The 23406-nt window shown below is 38.1% G+C and overlaps 1 protein-coding gene across 2 annotated transcripts in view; it reads left to right on the top strand.

The window, feature by feature from the left end:
- The first annotated feature begins 5398 nt into the window (after nt 1-5398).
- The window catches only part of gnao1a (guanine nucleotide binding protein (G protein), alpha activating activity polypeptide O, a), an 88329-nt gene continuing 70321 nt past the window's right edge, over nt 5399-23406 (top strand). The window contains exons 1-2 of one of the 2 annotated variants that reach the window (XM_079875110.1): nt 5399-6168; nt 6307-6349. In XM_079875110.1, the coding sequence (XP_079731236.1) occupies nt 6051-6168; nt 6307-6349 (161 nt within the window). In that variant the 5' untranslated portion in view covers nt 5399-6050. The remainder of the gene's footprint in view (nt 6169-6306; nt 6350-23406) is intronic. The other variant, XM_079875109.1, reaches the window with a different exon arrangement.

Here is a 23406-nt window from a genome sequence, read left to right as displayed (position 1 = left end):
AATCTCTCTTCTTAACCATCGGTCGCACATCCGCCATGTTTTGTAGTTTTCTTTACACTTTTTACTTGTGTTTGTAGTTCTGAACTGGATCACTGAATATTAGCTGTTATAGTGAGCACGGATCCACACTTCGAAAATCCAACGGAAATATTAGGCCATCCGGGGACTTCTGGCTTACTCTTTTCAACATACTATGCTTTGGGACACACTTATTTTAATCTACATACTGTTTAGGATGGATAGTGGACAGACGCAGGGAATGTTCTTCCATATAGGCTTTCTGTCACACACCCTTTTTTTCTCGTTACCAACCCACCTTGTTTAGTCCTCGTTTGCTTGATTCTGATCCTCATGTGCTCTGCTCCCTTTATATTTTGCTCCTTTCCCTCATATCTTTTCTGGTTTGTTGCATGCATGCATTGCATGCATTTTAGCTTACCTGTGTCTACGGGTCTTGTTAAACACTGACAAGTTTAGTCTTGTATTAGGCCTATTTCCTTTAGGTTTTTCTAGAGTTTCTTCGTTCCTGTTTGATTGCTTTAGCCTAGTCAGGATCTTTCTTTTTTCTCTAGTTCTCCCAAGCCTTATTTGTTGGTTCTCTCTTGATTTATTGTTGTCTGTCCCCCCCCCCCCCCCCCTCTCTAGTTTCCCTTTTTCTAAAAAAAAAAAAAAAGTTTATTTCTTGTGTTTATTACTTTTATTTTCTTCTGCAAACTCATTTGCAAATGTTTAGGTTCTTTATATTTTTTTTCTCTAGTTTGCTTATGTTTTTATTTATCTCTTGTCTTGTTGGTCCCTTCCCTGCTTCCTGTTCCTGGCTGTTGACTCTCCCAGCCTGGCAGCTAGTCTGATGCTACGTCAAGTCTCACCACCAAATGTCAAGCCTCTGGTTCCCTCAGCCGCTGGCTAGTCTCCATCGGTGTCTGGTGCGGTCTCACCCCCAACCAGCCTGTTTCTCCATTGTGTGCCCTGCCATTACGGTTTGGACTGTTTCCCTCCTCAGTTCCTGTGCCTTAATTGTCAACCGTCCATAAATCTTGTCATTTCTCATCTCTGCGTTTGGGTCCTTTCTAACTCAGAACCCTGACAGCATGGCCACATGCTTCTAATAATAATAAACACTTGCAAGCACAATTAGATAAAACATTGGTGATATATTTTCCCTTCAAGGCTTTGTTTCGTCAAGAGATAACAGAATATGAAAACTACATCCCCACAGAGCAATGATACAAACTTCAACACATGATTCACTGGCATAGTGTGACAAACTGTGCTATAAATCTTAAAAAGAATTACACATGCTAAGTATGCATATGTGCATATGTGTCATGTCATATATGCATGACCTTAAACACAGTTGTCTTTCATATCTCATACAGCTATCATTCGAAAAGCAGAATAAAGTTCAAACGGACAATTCTCTTTCTGCAAAAAAATAACTCTTGATTAATTTGGTTGTATAAGCAAATTAATTAATTACAGAACAAGCACATATTTATTCTCTGGAAGCCGGGCTAAATGAGTAAACACTGTTACTGTATTCCTGACATGGGTCAGACCCTCAATCACCTCTCAGATTCAGACATTGCCTATAGCATAAATGCCAGAATTGATACACTGGTTTCCAATTCATTAAGAAGAAAAATTGTAAATCGACCCCTTCAGTCTTATCCTTTTTGGTCTCTCTCTCCTCCCTTCCTTCCTTTCCTTTTCAAATCAAGTCAAATCAAATCAACAAAGCTTCACTGGCCAAATGGTCAATAATAGAATATTATTGCAAAGCATCTGAATGGTTGCTAATAGCCATAGTGGCAGATACATTTATTTTTAAGATGATTCTTTAGAAATATTTCTGGGCATATTTTTTTAGCAGTGTGATATCACCAAGTCATAATAGCAAATTACTGTCAATACTGACAATATCACACCACTGAGTTTGTGTGTAATGTGTGAATAGACCCCCCTCTACAATGCTTATAATTGAAACTGGTGTGTTTATATTTTGCTTTTTAAATTCCTCAGTTTTAATAATAATAATTGACTGTAATAGAATATTTGACCTGTAATGAAAATACTTTATTTAGCATTGATCGACCCAGACAATTAAATCAGCTCATGTCTATAAACAGGGGACTGGAAAGTGTTGACAGAGGCAGTTAAATTGAAATACGCAGGCAATCAAATTGGAATAGGACTTCCATTCTCAATTCCATGCTCATTAGATTATACAGACCATTTCTAGACCATACTCGCGCTCATGGGTTTATACCATAGTTTCAGTGTAGGATATGAGTTTTGGAACAGGAGAATACTGTGCCACTTGAATTTTTAATGCATTTGATTTTCAAAATGAATCTTTCTAACCTCATTTCACATTTCCCCAAATTGTCAGAAAAAGACCAAATGCAGGTTTTCCAGTCATGCATCGGCATATTTGAGCTGCACATCATAGCCTAGAGTTATCTGTGTGCATCTGTGAAAATATTAATTAATGCCTTTAACGAATGTTTATTTCATTATTGTGTATTGATATTCTAGCAGAGGGATCCAAAAGGCTGCTGCACACCTGGTTGGGCTGACTCAGAGATCCAGTTTCTTTATGTAATCTTTCATGTCTTCTTTTTTCACCTGGTAAAGTTTAAATCCCACGTCTTAACGTGCTTTCTCACAACACGTCCCACAAAGGTTATTATGTCTCACAGCGGTCCTTCAAAGCTATTTAAAATAATTTTACCATTCTCTAAATGTGGTTTAAATTGGGCAGTCTTAAAACATTATGGACCCCGTTGACACCTGTATTTAGCATTCTCCACTATCTGATGCAGCGAAATGTATCTTAATATTTGGTGTAACCAGGGCACTAAATATAGGTTATTAGGTTTAAACATGGTTTTCAAATGTTTTAGTGACGACAAATGTAAAATTAGCAGTAGACCAGTAGGCCAAATAAAGGCCTAAAAACCATCATAGGCTCATTGGAAAATGTGCCTCAAACTAAATTTTTCCAAAACTCAAAAAACATATTTATAGATGCCATTAACTACATTTTCTAGCTAAAATGAACACTAGAGGCAGTAAAACACAAATAACCTTTAGGCTTATTCCTTTTCTTATTTTCACGGGGTTCCTTGCACAATACTTTGTTATAACCTCAAAACATTATACCATAGTGCATGCTTTGTAAACTAAATATTTTGCAGTTTGCATTATATAACCAGCTCCATATGTAGGATTTTCTGGCGTAAACTCGGATAGGCTATCTCCAGATATGTCCCGTAAAACAATAGTCACGATAAAATACATATTTTGACGCACATGTCCAAGAGAAACAGCTTCTTGAATGTGACTTGATTTTCTCTATTGGGAATTGATTGGATAATCGTTATTGTTTGCTAACTGCTGAGATCTCATGTGTGACAAGTTGCCGAATGGGCCCTTGCGGCTGTGCACACGTCATCAGAGAAGAGATGTATTTTTTTATACTTACGAGGGCACATTAATAAAAAAAAAAGTATGTCAACAAAAAAATAATTTATAATAGGTCTAAAAAAAAATCTATATTTTATATATAATATATATATTTGTGTGTGTGTGTGTATTTATAAAACGGTTAGTTCCAGTCCTTGATTCTGATTGGCCAATAGCTGTATTTTATTCACACTGTAATTACCGCTTCACTCAACGGTTCTATGCATCACTACACAACAACGCTAGCAACCACGCTTAGCAATTAAACATATGTTTGTTCTCATTGTAGAGTATTGTGAGAGATCGAGTAAGTAAGTGTACCTGCATTTACAGTAGATCTTCCTTCAGGTCAGTCCTATATTCGTAATAAAGAAACTGTTCGAATGTATGCTGCAATATATTGTCCTTTTAACAGTAAAGGGGTTTTCCCGCCCTGACACGTGTCATTTGTCAGTTGCGTCTTGCTTCAACGTATTCACCATAGACAGTATAAGAAATGGACACAGCGACCCCATTGGATTCAATGGAGAAAAGTGAAGTCAATTAGAAGCACTCACTTCCTGATGGCTGAGCGTACTGCGCAGACTCAAAATGAGCTTGACGACGTAGATGTGACGTGAGCAACCCGTCTGTCTTCTAGTAGCTGTGCCAAGAGAAATCTGAATCATTCTCTTCCGAAACTTGCAGAGACGGAGATCGTGAGTAGGAGGTGTCCATGAGCTAGGAGCAGGAGCAACTTTTGCTAAGTATTCTGATTAATTATTTTGTCATTTTGCCTCCACGTCCCCCCGATTGCCCGCGAGCTTCTCCTCCTGTCCATACGGTAATTCTCTACTGTGCGACAGAGAGTCTCGTGGTTATGGCGCAATCGTTAGCCTATTTTTACAAAAATTGCTTCTACGGGGCCATAATGTAAGATACAAGGTAATGGAGCCTTTTATACATTTTCGTGTTTCTTTAGAAATAAATAATGGACAAATGGAGTCTTTAAACGCCTCAGATGTAAAGTTATCCGCTGTCAAAGTGACGCCAAATTGAATGGGAGTCAATGGTATGCTAACAGCAGGTGATGTTCTGCTAATCAATGGCGGCCCCTGGGGAAGCTTCAGTTTTTTCTGAAAGATTGCCCCCTGGTATTCACAACAAGTTTTTCCTTTCAATATAAAAGTATTTTCTATACTGACTGACTCACTGCCATCTAACGGCGAAATAATGTAACTTCTGTTGCTGTTCATGGCCAGGAACAATTTTTTTCCAGCGGAAGGAAGGCTTTTAGTGACTTTACTTCATTAAAGTTGCACTTATAGGCTACATATTTTTGGCTTTAATATCTGTATCGTGTGGTAACTGTTTTATAAAAGCAATAAAGTACTCGAGGCTAGTGCTGTAACGTGAATAAGTCACTCACTTGCAGGCCTACATACATATACATGTACGTATGAAAAAAAAAAAATATATATATATATATATATACATACATACACACACACACACACACACACACACACATATATATATATATATATATATATACGTACATGTATATTTATGTAGGCCTATCATCAACACAAATTGTAAATTAGCATCACTTAGCTAAATGTCAATTATCCAATATATAGGCTACAGTATACAGTATAGGCCTATATGTGAGTGTGTGTGTGTGTGTGTGTAAAAATACCTTCAGCCTACATTTAAAGTTGAATTATTGTAACTATATTCGACTCTCCTGAAAATCATTGTACAATTTGCATACTGCCTTTGTTAAACAACCTTGTCAATAAAGTAGGCTACTTTGCAAAAGATTAAGACCCTTTTGAAATTTTCAATTGCAATTTTGTTTATAATTTCGTGTCAATATAATCATTTCCCATTCTCATCAAATTTCTAGTCATCTGGCGTTGCTGTTACAGGTTGTCAACACTAGGCTAATGGCCACACCTTTCTGTGATTCTTCCTATGGCCAGGGCCCGCTCATCGGCTTTAAATCATCCGCTCCCCACAGAAACACAACACTGATCCCTTAGTCGTGCTCACACACCGTTTAACAGCGGGTCGCGTTGCGTGAAATACCAAGAGAAGCGCATTTATTCCGCCTGCAGATAACGGTATAAATCTAGCTGTAGTTAGCGGTGCGCGATTCGAATGCTCGCTCGTGCGCGCGCGCTCGCTCTGTCTCTCTCCTTCTGTGCTCCTGACGTCAGCGAGATTGTCTGAGAGCGTCGAGCCCAGCGCGTTCTCTCTCTCCATACTGACCCTCCATTGTGAGCACGCTAACGATGCCAGCGCTCGCAGCAGTCGCCGCCGCCGCCCAGTAGAGACCTCCCAGCCCGAGGACCGAGCACCACGACCCCGTTACACAGACCGAGAGCGCGCGCCAGAGACTTATGTTCCAGCCCAACGTTGTCTTTTGCGGGATTTAATGCTCTAGCTAGTCGCCGACAGGGAGAGAGAGAGAGAGAGAGAGTGTGTGTGTGAGAGAGAGAGGGATAGGGACAGCCATAGAGAGGAATAAGGAAGAAACACCGAGGATATTTCTCACCCGGACCATTTTGGAGATAAAAAGAGCCGAGGTTCATCTAGTCATGGGATGTACACTGAGCGCAGAGGAAAGAGCGGCTCTGGACAGGAGCAAAGCCATCGAGAAAAACCTTAAAGAAGACGGAATCACTGCTGCTAAAGATGTGAAATTGCTCCTGCTAGGTAATGCGGAGTGGAGCCCTTCAAATCTAGCTGTATCCTACACATCGCAGTGTCTCATCCGATGATCAATGCACATGTATGGGATCTCTTCATTGTGACAGGCGATCTTATTCCCTTGTGTCTGTCTCTTCTCCACAGGGGCCGGGGAATCTGGGAAAAGTACCATCGTGAAACAGATGAAGTAAGTGGCATGTTTTAAATGACATCCATCAGTCAGTGTGCGCTGTGTGAGACACACGAAACCACCCACCCACACACACACTCACACACACCCTCTATTGCTTGATGGCGAATTCTTAGGTCCGCCATATTTTCAAGGAGTTCATTCTCCACTAGCGTGTTACATACATTGTAGCAATGACATGATGATGATCTGGTGTAGCAGATCCGCAGTATGTATATTAGTGGGTTCGGGAAGACGAGGCGGAGTCGATGTGCTGTTCACGAAAATGGTGCTGAAAGTCAACTGGGGGACCGTGTTTCCTAGTTAATGCTCTATTGGCGTCCACTGACACACTCCACCCCGATTTCACTTCATCCTGTGGGCATTTACGGATGTCTCTGATGTCATCCTGTGCATTTGTTGATATGACAAACGTCATAAATCAATCAAATATAGGCATTAACGTTTATAGGATATATATATATATATATATATATATATATATATATATATATATATATATATATATATATACTCTACAATTAAATGGTTGTGTTTCAGATTTACAGCATCACTTTAGAGATTCATATTCTTTTACTGATAGCCTTACTGATTTGACCCATATTTTACTTTTTTAACCATATTCACACTTTTCTGCTTAACTAGGTTCTTCAGTATTGGTTTATTCAGTATTAAATGGCGTCCCCTTAAAATACTGTTTGCAAGCTTTTACATATCAACCATTCATTTTCAATTAAGAGTATATAGCATTATAAGCTTAGTTGCTCTAAATTTGAAGCCATTTACATTCACATAAATAACTAGCCTACATAATAAAACATAAGCTAATTCATTTATTCATAATGCAGGTTGTGTTGTATTTTATTATAGTCCAGTGTTTATAGTATTGTGTCAAAAAGAAGGAATAAAACAATTAAAAAGGTTTTATTTAGCTCTTGTAAAAGTAAATATATACCCCCCACCCCTCCCACACACACACACACACACACTATCAGTCGGTTTATACTATTCAGTTAATAGGGTGTTAAGAGCCTTCTGTTGGTTGAGAATGGTGAAGGCAGAGCTTATATGGCAAATGGTGCCTGGAGATAATGCTGTCGGCTGTGTGTGCATGGCGTTGGTGCAACATGAACAGGCCTTCATGCTTTTTGTAGTCTGTGTTGGGTTGATGCTCATATTGAGGGAAGAAGGTTTGACACCCAACCAGCTCAACTTCCTCACGGCCATTTTTATGCACTGACGTCCTCTTTACGCTTCACTGAAAACGATCTGTTCATCTACCTTGTGGTTTGGATGTCATATGCTCATTTGAATTGAATCTTAAATGCAGCTCCTGTAATAAGCCTATATTTGACTCGTTTTGGAATAATCTATTTTTTTATAGTCACTGTCTCCATCTGGACATGGTGTGTGTTATAGAATTCATATTGGCTAATGATGAATGCTTACTGATAAATAGACGTTATAATGTAAGTGATGCAAGGGAGATTTTTAAACGTCGAGCTGTTGCAAGCGCAGTTTATTGCTCAGTGCAAAGCTTTCGATGAAGAAACGCATCCATTCTCAAAGGTGTGCACGAGCCCTGCCTTTGTCGAATCCAAATCTGTAGCCCTTGGAAAATGGCATTGTATGGGCTATCTTGTCTGGCTATGTTATTTTATCACGGTGTTTTTGCAATGCGATGCAAAGCAATTGGTATGGAAAATGAACGTAATTAGCTCGGAAATGTTGTGAAATTGTACATCGGAGGATTTCAGGCGGGTTCAGTGGTGGACAGCGCCCAGCAGAGTCTTTTTCTGTGATCGGCTTTCTTCGGCTAGTTTCGGTTTTCTCCGTCGTTAAGAGCCTTGAACCGGCGGCGAGAGGGAAAACAGGGGATGGATTTGTGCGTCTTGTGCTCAGGGAGAGATGCACCCACCTACTTCGATTCTTTTGTATTATATTGTGTGTGCATGTTTTACTCAATAAATACAATGCTTAACTTGGGACAATCTCAAAATAAGCTAAATCAGCTGACGAGCTGAGGAAGAAATTCAAATGTAAATACCCCAGATATTTATAAACATAAAATGTCCCCACAGTGAGTGAATTCCTCTAATGGAGGATTTGATAGTTGTCAATATAGCCTAGTCTAGCATAGTGTTTGTGTTATGATATATTTTTATTCAGATGGAGAATTTCTAATAAATCTGACTGTATAATTTCTACCAAAAGGGAGAAAGATGAAAATCAACAACGGGGTGTATATTGCAAGTTGAGTTTGAGGATATGGAGAAACCAAAATTTCAAATTGCTTGGTCAGCTGAACAAATTAATGACAGTATTCATTCACCACTGTGCTTTTAAGACATTGTAGCTAATGCCTCAGGCATATTTCTAAGTCATCCAAAGAGTGATGAATCTTTCCTCTCTAAGGATTCATTGTTGCTCTTATGTGCTTAATTGGGTAATAAGAGTGTCTCATGATGGAGCTGGTTAAACTGTTTGGCTCCTGAAGGAGTGGAATATGCAGCTCTGGGCTTCTTACTGTAATACGTCGTGAATTAGTTGTTTTTCTTGGGCTTTTTATGAGCTTAACTAGATCATTAAATGTTCCACCACTGTCACTTACTTGAAATGCTTTTTAGGATATTGCAGCTTTAATATAATGTATTGCATTTAATGTACTTGTAATTATGTCGCATTGCTAAGTGCGTACAATAAAATGCAATTTTACAATCTGTTATATGTTATTAGAATCCAGAACAAACCAATTAAAATTCTAGTGGCATTCTTATATGTCTATAATTTTTTTGCTCTAATGTGAAAGAGCCGATCTCTATATGGTTGGCAGAGTTGATTTTATTATGTCTTCAAGCTTCCCCAGAGATAACGGTTAAGTATAAGCATATAAGCCTAAATATGTCATGACATGTTTCAGGAAATGTTATGTGTATGCGATAAAATCAGAGCTATGTTGAATCTAGATCAGTGGTTTTGGTCTGGCCTTGTTAAGGCATATAAGACAAAACCGAACCACAACATTTACATTGCAGCAAGCTAATCGGAACACTTCCACTGTGTGTTAGATGGTTTCTAGCCTTTAGTTAAACAGTATTCTGTATTGCATGGCTTGAAAAGTGCGGATTAGACGAGGAGGTGTGCACTTAACATGTCAGAGTAAACCAGGGAACTGGGTGATGTGTGAAAGATGGTGAGAGAGAGAGGGCGCAGCATGAGGAGGGGAGATGTTGGTAAACCCTGTGATTATGGTGTAGTCCTGTAGGCAGGCAACAGTGCTTCCATCTGCTTTATTAGTTCAGTGTGAGAGGGGAGTGTTTAAGTGTGTGCAGGCTGCTCTCAGTATCTGATCACATCACACATACATGGCACTCTCTCTCTTTTTCTCTGTTCCTGCGGTCATCTTCCTGGCACCTATTCCTATGGGAATGAAATATAAGCAATTGAAGATGTATTTTGTGTGTTCGGGGGAGAGAAAAAAATCTGAGTAGGCTATATGGTGATGGAGAACAGTTTTATAGACCCTGGAGACGGAGCTGTGTGTGTCATCATTGTGCATGTCACTTCCTCACCCACGCGTGTCATGCATGGATGATCAAAAGCCTTCATAAAGCAGATAAAATGTATATACGAAAAGTTATATGGTATGATGTGCACACGATTGTGGCATATTAAAGCAGTGTGTCGTCAGGTCCTGGATCTGATTCTTGTTTATAAGCCTGTTAAACATAGACTAGGTGTTGCACTGACTATAGTTGAATATTTATATTAATACTAATTTTGTACACTGCCATTTAAAAGTTTGGGGTCAGTAAGATTTATTTGGAAATAAATGTATACTTTTATATAGGATGCATTAAATTGATCAAAAGTGACAGTAAAGACAATTATAATATGATAAATCAAATTTATTTCAAATATATGCTGTTCTTTTTGAATGATCTATTCATTAAAGAATCCTTAAAAATGTATCACAGTTTTCACAAAAATATTAATCAGCGCAACTGTTTTCAACATAGATAATAATAGGAAATCTTTCTTGAATACCAAATCAGAAGATTTCTGAATTATCATGTTACACTGAAGACTACTGAATAACGGCAAAGATTTTAAATATAGAAAGACGGGGAACTCATATTACTTATGAATGGGAGAAAGTGCAGCGCGCAGTTTGGCGAAATAAGTCCTGCCTTCTAAAGAAAAAGTCAACTGCTGATTATTGCAGCTTTGCCATCACAGGAAAAAATACATTTAAAATATATAAAAATATAAAACAGATATTTAATCATATTTCACAGTCGTACTGTTTTTTAACTAGTAAATATGTTCAAAAACATAAGAACTTAAAACTTTTGAATGGTAGTGGTGTATAGTAAACTGTCAAACTATATTATTATGAAGTGACTATAAAGTGAATTTGGAGTGAACATACAAGTCAAAATTCTTGCATACTGCCCTGATACTAATCAAGTGTCAGGGCGTTAGAGAAACTGAAAGCGAATGGGACATGACAATGCACTCTGAATCTAATAATGGGTGATAAGAAGGGCTCTCAATAACAATGTTGGATTTGCCAAAACCCGCTGATGTCAGATAAGATAAACATTTACTGGATTACTACTTTTCTGGACAACTAGCCGTGTAGTAAAAATGAAATCCTTATTTAGACTATTTTACCATCTGATCATCAAGTGGTTTATTGTCTAATCTGTGAACTGTAATCCAAGGCCACTCGTCATATTATCCTTTAAAAGCGGACTTCTGCTGCTGGATAGACTGGATAGGATTAAAAATGTTTGTTTTTTCTAAAGTGATCTCTGCAGCATGCAATATGCCAGGCTGTCCTGTAGCTGGCTAATTGAAGGGTTGAAGCAGAGGACCCAGCTGTTCAGTTTTGCTCCATCTGTACATCCATGAAGCTAAACTGTGGCCATGCACTCGAGTAGCAGAGCACGAAACATTATGTCTCTAGTGTCTAGAGGTTGACATGTGTTGAGTGATTGGTGTCTGATGAAGGTTTAGATGAAGAATTCTGTAAGATACTGCAATAAGAGTGGCATAGCTTAAAGGAGAACTCCGGTCAATTTTAACATTGAGCTCATTTTTTTCCAAAGTAGTCGATTGTCGAGTTCACGCGCGTGATAATAGGTAACTAAACCTATGCGCGTGAACTCGACAATCGACTACTTTGGACTTCGACCCGAAAACAGGATGTAAATACAGGTATGAGCGCTGGCCGAATTAACATCACTTTTATTAATATCTTTCACATCTACTACAGTCAGATTCACCCGTGTTCACTCTGAAGGAATCACTCACATGGCTGGGCACTTGTAATGACACATCAAGGATGTTAAGAGGCTAAAAGCAGGTTTAAAACTTGCCCCATTGAAGTCAACAGGGTGCAAATTTTAAAAAGAGGATAACACGGTGTAGGCAACACCGATTTTTGTCGTTGTTCTCTGTACTGACAGCACTCCAAATTGACAAAAAAATGAAGAAGAAGAAAGACTCAAACTCTGCAGCATTGTAAATTTGAATTGCGACATTCTAGAGCTAAGAATTATTATTTGTTTAATAAAATAAAATACCTTTTATGTAAAAATATTTATATCGTGGCCACTAATTAACAATTCGTTCCCACAGCACGTATGTCAGCACGTTTGACTAATTCGTTCCCTTGTTTTAAGTAAATCGTGTGCACAATATTAGTTTCCTCATTTTACTAAATCTAGGCCACGTTGATATATATAAATACAAGTATGGAATATGGATTGGATACTCAGTATACTGGTGCTATTTTTGGCTGATATGATTCTGATGACCTGGATTACCTTACACTCGTAATTTAATAAATTTAAAGGTGCTCTAAGCGATGTTGGGTGAAGTCACTTCTTGTTGACGTTCAAAGTATTGTCAAACAAAACGGAGGCTAGCTCGACCCTCCCTCCCTCCTCCTCATCCCGTCCCCTCCCCCTCCATTCCATGCTTCCTGAAACAGTCATGAACCATTTAGAAAAAACAAACTGGATTTACTCACCTTTCCAGCAAAAACAGAACCGCCTGAATTTCGGATTGGAAGCCCTTCTGCCGGCGGAGTTCTCGCCACCTTTTGAACGCTTTTCCGATGTAAATTCGGGACATTGCGCGTTCCTTCTCCTTTTCTCTCTTCTTTGTTAGTTGTTCATCGGAACGCCTTCTCTTTGGTCGTGTGTCGGCCATATCAAAATTCTCAAGAATATACATTTTTAACGTTAGTCGTTGTCGTTGTCTAGGACATCTCTCCTCTAGCTAACTGGCAGGCAGATAGTGAGGAGATTGCTGTATGTGACAAAAAATGTTTTGGCCTAAAAAACGTGACATCGCTTAGAGCACCTTTAATCTTATAGGCACTATGGTTTTCATAGTGAACTTTATATAATATTGTGATGCCTAAATTTGCCTGTAGCATTTAAAATAACTGAATGTAGCGTTTTCTTTTTATTTATTTAAATAAAAGTTTTGCTCATTTTATTTTAAAAATGAAAATGTACAAATATACAAAATCATACAAATTATGCATTTTGCTTCCTTTTTTAGCCTTTTAGTATGTGTATGCTCTGACCTCACTGTGTTTAACTGGTACCTTTACTGAAATCCCTGCACATTTTGTATTGTTCAAAGCTTCATAGCAGATGTAAGTTGAAGAGGGCTGTTTGGGTGGGTAAACCCCATTTTAATGCAAAGAAAGGAAATTAGCATTGACACAAAGCACCCTTGCTTGTGACTGCAGCACTATAGTGTGCAGTATGCAGATTGCAGGGCCATTTAAACTACACATTTACGTCTGATTGTCCATTGGGAGGAAGATTATATATTTGAATTTATCAAGTGCAGTGGGTTTGGGTGGGGCTGTGAGTGGGACCATAGTGTGTGTGTGTGTGTGTGTGTTTGGGGAAGTCACTATAAAAAAAAAAGTCACTCTGAGTCACTATAAAAAAGGGAAGGAGCTCTGATGAAACACACAGGCCGGTGAAATGAACAGTACAAATGAGAGTTTCCCCGTTCATTTTTGCTTCTCTCTCTGTTGGTGATCTTTTGACTGTCTGTCTGACACTCTGTCCCTCTGTAATAGAGGGGTTTTTATGTGTCTAGCTGATGTGATTGGAGTTGACTGAGCACAGGGAGAACAAACGGTTCTCATGTGTTGATTTCCCAGAGCTTTGACTGTAATACTCTGGCATGATTCCCTCTGGCTCGGCCCGCAGACACAGTGTGACTGAACAATGCACACCTCAATTCTTTATGAGGTGGAGATGATTTTAAATGAGTGTATATTTGTTTATGTACTGTACCATGGCAGCATGTATTTTGCATCTGATTTGTGAACGCTACTGGGTAGTATGCAAAGTTATCAAACCTACATGCAACATTCAGATCTTCTATACCATGGTTTTTATTGTAAACTGGTCAATTTTTGTATTCTTTAATGTAACTGCTAATTTGGTTTGAGAATATTTGAGAGTAGTGATGCTGTATTGAGATCTAAAATAGCACAATATTTGGGAATAAAACCCCACTTTTTGTTACGTCCTGACTTATAGAGCCATGTATCTGGGTTTCTACTTAAAGCTACACTGTGTGATTTTTACCCCCATCTAGCGGTGAAATTATATATGACTACCCAGTGAATATTTGTTTCTGTTCCTCTCAATTCCGAGGGCGTTTTAACTCCTACGGTGGCCGTATTATTCCAAGATTAACATGGCTTCCAGTTATCGACTTCGTCCATGACAATAATAAACAATACGTCTAAAATGAATAAAACTACAGGACAGATGTCAGGAGGTAAACGTCACCCTTGGAATCGGCTATCCCAGCATAATCAGATTAGGCTAACGTTATAATGTGTACAAAGTAAAAGCAATTAAAAATAACTAAAATTTACAGTGTCCTTTTTTTATATAGCTTAAAAAATTGCGCCTTTAAAACTATTCATTACCTGTGATCCGTCGCAGCACAGATTTATGTTACAAGGTAAACAATACTTTTTCACCATTGACGCGAGGATGAAGTTATACTAGAGGTCGTTCTGGCGTTATGCACAACCATGCTATGGTTAGACAAGCAACTATAAAACTTCGAATTTACACAAATGAATTACAACAGGCTGAATTACCTGTCGAGAAGAAAGCAGGCAACCTCGGCGTCCGTTTTAAAATCTTTTCTCCTCATGAGCTCTTTCCATCTGGGAAAAGTTACTCCAATATTGACTATGGTCTTGCTGATTTGCCTGTCGCGTTGACGTTTTTTTTAATTCTCTCTTTCAAATGTGAGTACGCACACACACACACACACACACACACACACACACACACACACACACACACACACACACACACACACACACACACACACACACACACACACACACACACACACACACACTATCTTTCAAATCTGCCGGCACTCGCGAGCTCACGAGTAATCTCCCCCTCGCATTCGTCACGGTGTCACTGAGTGAAAAACGCAAAAGGCGAAGCTTGAATTTACAGGTATGTCCCTCTTTGGCTAATGTAGTTTCAAGATGGAGGGGCAACATGGCGACTGGCATTCGAATCCCACACCCGTATGTACTTTCAATGGCAGATTATAAACTTAAGAGAATACTTTATTACTTGAAAGAAGTAAATATACATTAATGAGCACATATATTTTTGAAAGAACTAAGTGTTTTTTTGCTAAGAATCAACTAAAAAAGTTACACAGTGTAGCTTTAAGATTCTGCGCAGTAATTTTATTCTCACTTCTTGTGAGTAAAAAACACAGGTAGAGAGGAAGTGTTCAGCTCAGGCAAAAAAAAGTGTCTATTTTTCTTACTCAGTCACACACTCAAGCAGATTTCTCTTTACGGCAGTGAGAGTCGATGCCTGAGTTGGTCCGGAGAGTGGGAAACAGTGGGGCTGGAATGTCAAGTGCTTCCCTGAACCCCTCAGTGACCCCTTGTTCTCCCACCGGTTCTTTTTTTCCACCCTCTCCATCTCTTTTGGTCTCTCTGTGGTGGGTCCATATGTACTTGCCGTGTAGGGAGTTCTGGCTGACCCATGTACTGCTGATCAAACAAAGGGCCTTTGTCTTAGTGAGGTGTTTGTGTTGGGCCATAATGCAGGTCCTAGGCCAGCCCCTTCAACACCAACACAAAAGAGCTTTATTGGGGAGGCAGTCAGGGTGGTTCTGCTCATCTGATCTGAGGTCAGCTGATTTACAGCATGGTAGTGCAATGTGAACTCTACTTATGGTCCAATTACATAATGTGTATCTGTGTAGTCCTTAACTCTTTCCCTGCCAGCGTTTAAAAAAATAAAAGTTGCAACAAGCTACCGTAAGCATTTTTGCTGATTTTTTACAAAACTTTTCATGGCCCCCAGAATAATTTGTTGTATGAATATCTGAACATGCAAGATATCAAAACAAAAAACAGAGCCTTTGCATTTAAAAACAAAAATAAAACGGACAAACCAAAAAAGTTTTTTTTTTCTAGCTTCATGCATTTTTTTTTATTAACACTTGTGTGGTTAAATAAAAGCAAAATTACACAAAAAGCTGAGAAAATCAATTTTTTTTTCAAAGACTACAACGTGCATAAACAATGCTTTTATCACTTGTTTCTGCTTCGTTCTTGTCTGTGTTTTTATCTGGAGATTTAGTACTCTTTCAGAAGGTGCGTAATAGTGCCCCTACCGTATAACAGTGAAAACACTGAAAGCCGGAAAATTCCGTCAATGGTGGGAAAAGAGTTAATTAAAAAAATACTAAGTAAGAAGGGATGCAACAAAATATTATATACTTTTATTATATAAATAGCATGCATATTAATATGTAATTTATTCCTGTTATGGCAAAGCTATATTTTCAGCAGCCATTACTCCAGTCTTCAGTGTTATATTAAATTAGTCTGTTATGCTGATTTGGTGCTCAAGAATTTTTTTTTATTGTTATTATCAATGTTAAAAACAGTGCCGCTTAATATTTTTGCTGAAACCTTGATAGATATTTTTTTCAGGATTCTTTGATGAATGAAAAGTTTAAAAGAACAGCATTTATTTGAAATAGAAATCTTACTACTTGTATAATTTATTTATATTTTTACATATATATTTTCCATACAATGATTCTATATAATGCTCATACTGTCCACAAGCTGTGAAGTACTATAAAAAACCATAAAAGTCTGTACAACTTGTGTGATGTATTCCAAGCCTTGAGACGCCATACGATTTTTTTTTAAACAGATTTTTTGTGAGGAAAAAGAGCCAATGTACTTATACTGTATGGAGAAGATCTATGTGAAGATTCTTTAATTGTTTTGTTTGTATTCTACCGTAAAATAAAAGCATACAGGTTTGGAATGACATGAGGGTGGGTAACAGAATTAAAATGTTCATGTGAAGTGTCCCTTTAAATGTTAGAATGTCACATGCTTTTATCTTTCACACCTAGCAGTGTGCAAATAATTTTCTTATTTGCAAGCGTTAGTGGGATACTGGTGAAAAGTGTGTTGTGGGGTGATGTGAGTGAAGAGTGTTAATTGCATCCTGCTGTGACTGTGTTTTGCCATTTGTGTATCATTGTAACCTTTACCTGGTGACTGCAAATAGGTATAAATTGGTCTGTCTGCTGGTTGTTTCCAGCAACCTTCGGCCCTGGGGAGCCGACACGTGCACACACACACACACAAATGGAGCTTGGGTATTACACAAGCAACTTTTAATTAAGGTATAATTGTAGATTCAGTAGGGACTCCGCCTGTGGCCTTTTGTTCACACACCGAGTGGAGCATTTCTGCTTTTGCAGTGTTCGCTTCCTTTTTACTGACTGAAAGTACAGATGTTGCCCCATCGTTTTACGGTAATCACACGTAACATCATTTGTCAGGAACAGCTGATGGTTTAACTCTTACAGTGAATGATGTGTGAAATTGTTGTCCATAAGTAACGGTCGGTGCTTTCAGCTGCTTCGTGCATGTTCCTCTGGCGAATGTGAAAATGTGCTGCCTCATTTCATTTACCCGTATGTATTCCCTCCCTCTTTTCTTCACTCTGTTGCCATGGAGATGACAATGGCTGCCATAATTGAAGGATGACAAATGACCCAGAGTAGATAAGGGGGAGGGGGAGTTACTGCGATCCGTGAATCAGAAGAAAAAGTGGGAGTAAATCAGGGGGTTGGCCGTTGGGAGCGTACAGGATGATGGCTAAACATATCTGGGTGTGAGTAATATTATGTATTCACAACCATTCCATATTAATCTGCTAGACTGGTAGTATTAACATCATCCTGCTTTTAAGCAACATGAAATTAAAATCGACCCAGTTTACTTTCTTAATAAATGACTGGTATGATTCATCAGTGCGTTGTATTCAAAAGCTTACATCAAAATGTTAATGTAAATTTCTCCACTTACGAAATTACTTTTCATTTCTGCTTATATAACCAAGGCTGAGTGGGTGCGGAGAAAGTAATATTAGGCTAAATGTCACATCATGTAGGTATAAAGGGACACATTTTCAGGCTAATCAATCAAATCATATTGAATGCTCTACATGGGCAACAACTCACTGTGCAACACAAATATTACACACACACACATATATATATAGCCTTGTGTAATTGCTTTTCAAAAACCTACCCTGTTAAAGCTTGCTTTTGACATAACTCTGCGAGAAAGGCTGAGAGAGAAAATGAGATGATAGGGAAGGAAGAGAAAGAGGAAGGGATATACAGACCCATCATACTCAGCTTGTTGTTTCATATTTGTAATTACGCCCTGTAGTTTCCCTTTTCTTTGACAAGCATTTCTGTGAGTTGATCCAATAGAACATGACTCGCATAGATCTGGGCACAGCAGAAGAGATGGGCAGCCTACATGTTGGGCAGATGTTAGGCTTTAACAGGGAAGGGTTGACCTGCGAACTCTCTGTGTTATTGAGAAAGCGAAGCCTTGATTATTATTGTTATAAATAGATGTCCCTCCCGGTGTTTAGTGGGATAAGTGGCCATGTCCGGAGGGTGATGACAGAAACAGCACTCAAAAACACCATCAGGACAAAGGATTCTCTTACAGATGACATGAGCCAGCAATGGGAGATAGGAGCAAGAGGTAGTGTGGGCCGTTGAGTGTGTGTGTGTGCGTGAGAGTTTTTTCTATTTTGGCTAGCGGTGTGTACTCTTGAGAACCTTTAAATCACATTCCACCTCACTACTTTAAAATAAAACCTTGTAAACATTCAGATCTGTGACTTTCTCTATAGATCGTCTTCTCTTAACCTCTCTGATCTTATAAATGGAGTTCCATCTAAACCAAAGGTCAGGAGGAGCATGTTTATTTAGTCCTGTCCATCACAATGTATGTGTACTTCATTCATATGACTTTTCGTGGCATCACTCGACCATTCTAAATTCATTAGGACAGCCAAAAACATTTACCTTAAAGTATTAGTTTACCAAAAATATTGTCATATCAGACTCCTATTACTTTCTTTCATGTTATAGAAATTACATAGCAGAATGTTCATGCTGCGCTTTTTTGAAACTGGATGGTGGTCCCAAAAAAATGACAACACCATGAAAAAAAATAAATAAAAGTTCTTCACTTTCAGTGTAATTTTAGTATTATTTACATACTTATATTTTTTATTAAAGGGGTGCTTGATTATGATTTCACTTTTTTTTACTTTAGTTAGTGTGTAATGTTGCTGTTTGAGCATAAACAACATCTGCAAAGTTACAATGCTCAAAGTTCAAAGCAAAGGGAGATATTTGCTTTAAAAGAAATCGTTTTTTAAGGACTACTACTACAAACGGCTGGTAGGGACTTCCTCCCAGGTTAGTGACATCAATAACCCTAAAATTTACATAAACCCCGCCCCCGGGAATGCGATTTATAGATTTTCAAGACAGAATATGCACAGAACAATGACTAGAATATAACTACACATAAGCTACATAAATTCATCAGCTAACCATTCAGAAACGTTCTGTTGCTTCTACATGTTGTCACCTCATTTTGAGTCTCTCCATCATTGTCTGACTCATAAAACATAAAAGGCTAAAAGTTTTTGAAATTTTCAGTGCATGTTGGTGTGAGTGCAAGCTCTTGAAGCTCCGCCCTCTGTGCCGGGAGCAGCAGCTCATTTGCATTTAAAGGAACAGACACAAAACGGTGCGTTTTTGCTCACCCTCAAAAATGCTATATAAAAAATATCTGTGGGGTATTTTGAGCTAAAACTTCACACAGTCTTTTAAAAATATTTCTATGTAGTTTAAATGTATTTTTATTTCAGTTTTAGTTTTAGTAATTTTAGTACTTCTACTTACTCTACACTTATTTATTGCTGTTTAAAATCTTTAATAAAGTTTTTCATAGAATATATATTTATTTTATTTTTTCGCTTGTTTCTGAAAACAATTTTTACCGGAAATGATTTTTAAACGTTTTCATTTTGATTTTAGTTAACTAAAAACTAAACAAACACTCAACAAACATTAAGGTCTGTTTCTCACAGAGAAGCTATTAAATGGCTTCGGAAGTATTGAAATATAGTGCAAAAGCTATGTGGACTATGTTCTCTTTTTTTCTTTTTAAAGCTTTACAGTCCCAGTCCCCATTTACTCTCATTATATGGAAAAGGGAAATTCTTCTAAACCATTATTTTTGTCTTGTATGGAAGTAAGAAATTCATATGGGGTTGGAACAACATGAAGAAAAGGTTATACAGGTTTGAAATGACTCGAACATTTTGAATTAATCCTTTAAATCACTCAGCTATCCGTAGTACTGCACATGCTCTTCACGTTGATGAATGCCGCGATGATTTGTCCCTTTGTGCGAATAAGGTTGAGTGTACTCAAACCAAGTTACAGGTCACAGAGCGCAGTTGGCGCGATTATGTAATAACCTCAGCAGGAGCTCGTGCTGGCCAGATCCTCCACCTCTCAGGACACATACACAAACACATACCTTACAGAGAACCGCGAGATGTGGGAAATTAGTCTTCATGCATGAATGCCATAAGTTTTCCAATCTGAGATGATCCTTTCTCTCACTCTGTTCTCTCTCTTCTTTAATGAGCTGTTCTATAATAAGTTCATCTGAAGGAAAGGTTGCTGTAATGATGTCTGTCCTCCGCCCACATGCTGGCTTTCAGAGATCAGCCCTTATCAGTGGAGAGGAGAAGATGAAAATGACTGTTAACCTCACACAAACTTTCCAAGAAACTCCCTCGTCTTCTCTCTTCTTGTAACAACTCTTCATTATCCTCTTTTTCATGTGGGTCCTAAAACTTGATCCCCGAAGCTGTTAGAACTTATTTTGACGGGGCTCTTATGCCTATGTGGGAATGTTTGTAAGGTTCTCTGGTGGTTTTTGTGAATAATAGGGTGAACTTTCTACCATAATTTAAGTGGCTGGGCTTGTATTATGATATTAGCTTAATATTTGGACAAACAAAATACACTCACTGTTCTTCGCTTGCATTAAGACTTTCATAAAACTTGCGTTTATGTAGGCTATGTGTTGAGTCGACCCTTTAACAAAGGAAAAACAAATTGTTACCCATATTTGATGAATAGAAAGTTCAAAAGAACAACATTTATTTGAAACCGAATTTTCTTTACTGTCACTTTTGCTCAATTTAATGCATTCTCACTGAATAAAAGTATTAATTTCTTAGAAAAAAGGACCCAACACTAGAGCTGCATGATTCTGGATAAATTAAGAATCACGATTTTTTTGTTTAAAATAGAGATCATGGTTATCTCATGATTCTGGACATATAACTAAACAAAACAACATGTAATTTACTACAGGTTCTGCCAAAATTTTAATTGCTGCAGTCTATTTAAACATATTTAATTAATTTGAATCAATTATTTAAAAAGATTGGGTTGAATGAATGATTCAATGACTCAATCATATAGACATCTTTTGTTTTATTACTGGATTTATCAACATTTTTAAATGAATCTCTTGAATTAATGTTTCAATGACGAATACATTTATGTCACTTGTCGCCACCTACTGGTGTAACGATGGAATTGATACTATCTTTATTTGAAGCATTAAGTTACAACTTATTTCCTCTACTTTGATTGCTATACCGTAGACATCAGTGTTTATATCTGAACTATAAACTTTTATCCAATACAGTTCTACCCCAAACTTTTGAACAGTTGTGTATTTCAAACATGTATGTCTACATTTGTTACATTTAAATCAGGTAAGCATTTTGTAATGTAATAATATTTGTTAAAGGTGTTATTGAAAGCGTTATCAAGAAAATCCGGCTTTTCTCTATAACGGTCCCTGCAGGGGGTCTAGATCTGTAAACGTTTAAGTTCTCTGTTTTATAAGATTATAACAATCCTAGACTGAACCACTTTTTTATGTTCTTTTTTATGTATTGCATACATTTTTGAAGACACCCATGAGGAAGTGACCAACTATCTATACATGCATATATTCTGATCAGGAAGTACTCATTTTTCTGTTTACATTATACTCAAGTGTCTTTGTCTGACCATAAATGTAAGCTTAGAGCTGAGGACAGAGCTGTAAACATACTAGGGCTTGCACAACGTCAGATTTTTACTAGTTGACTAGCTGTCCAGAAAAGTTGTCAGCTAGTTGACATGCAGCATCAGAGGTCTTTTGTTGTTTTTGGCAAGTCCAGCACTCATTCATGCTGGCTGCATTGTCATGTCGGTGCTAAAACCCCATCTTGCCCCATTCGCTTGTGTCTCTCAGTTTCAGGGCGGATTGCAACAATTTTGTATGTGAGCTCCATATCAGATTGTTTATAGCTGCAAGATCACGCCGAACGAAGTTAGTGCATGTTAGATCAGGAATGTTAAGAGAACATTGTGCTTGCTATGTTTTTTGTCTTCAAACTAAACTTGGGTCTTCAGCCGACAATGTTTAAATCCAGTGTGGCTAGCGCGCTTCCCATAACGTTTACGCATTAAGTCAATAGGCGAGGGTAGGCGGTCTTTTGTGGCTGTTCGAAAGCATTTGACCACATGCGTGTCTACACTACGAACTCAAACCGATCAAATGCGTTATCAACTACTTCTGGAAGTCGTCAAAACTGGACAAGCTCAAACCATTTTAGACCCCATTTACACCTGTAATTAGCGTCGTCCACTAGTGATCCGATTGACCATAGTGCATCTTAATACCAGGTGTAAACAAGGCCTTAAACAGTGTGTGTGGTTCAGGTCTACCCCACGTTATGTGGACAAAATGTCCCAACAAAGATGGCAATATCCGAAATCCTTGTCCTTGTGGGGACATTTTTTTGGCACCCATTAGGAAAACAACTTCTAAATCATAGTAAGGGATGTTTTTTGAAAATGTAAAAATGCTTTAGTTTTTTTTTAAGGTTTAAAAACGTAAGGTTTAGGCCCAATCCCAATTCTCTGTCTTATCCCTTCCCCTTAGTTTCGGACGTCTCACGTTAACGTGCAAAACTAAGGGGGAAGGGGTTAGGGGAAGGGGTTAGGGGAAGGGGTAAGACAGAGTATTGGGATTGGGCCTTAGTGTGAGGTGACTATAATAAACAGTTTGTACAGTATTAAAAAAAATTATGTCTATGGAAAGTCCCCATAGAACATGAAAACCCAACATGAGTGTGTGTGTGTGTGTGTGTGTGTGTGTGTGTGTTTGTGTGTGTGTGTGTCAGGCCCTTGGTCTTTGCCAGGTCGACTGGAATAGGAGCCCTCTGAGTGAGTGTCTACTTTCAGTTTCTCACATTTGAAACAGATCAATGTTTCCATCCTCTCGTGGGAATCAAAAACCGATGTCCTTATTTATATTGTGACTTTCAAAAGACCCTAAACATTTGTTATTTTTATCACCTGAGTTATTTAGTGGTCATCTGAGAAAAGTGAAAGAGTGAGAGTGACAGACAGACAGAGAGATTTTGGGAATGGCCGTACAATCTCACTGGTTTTTATTGGTTTGCTAGCACCAGCTGTTAATTGCTCATAATGGAAATGTATTTTATATATATATATAT

This window comes from Squalius cephalus (assembly GCF_949319135.1).
Source record: "Squalius cephalus genome assembly, chromosome: 6".
Classification (NCBI taxonomy): domain Eukaryota; kingdom Metazoa; phylum Chordata; class Actinopteri; order Cypriniformes; family Leuciscidae; genus Squalius; species Squalius cephalus.
The sequence above is the reverse complement of the archived record's forward strand: the minus strand, read 5'-3'. Positions and strand labels throughout refer to the sequence as shown.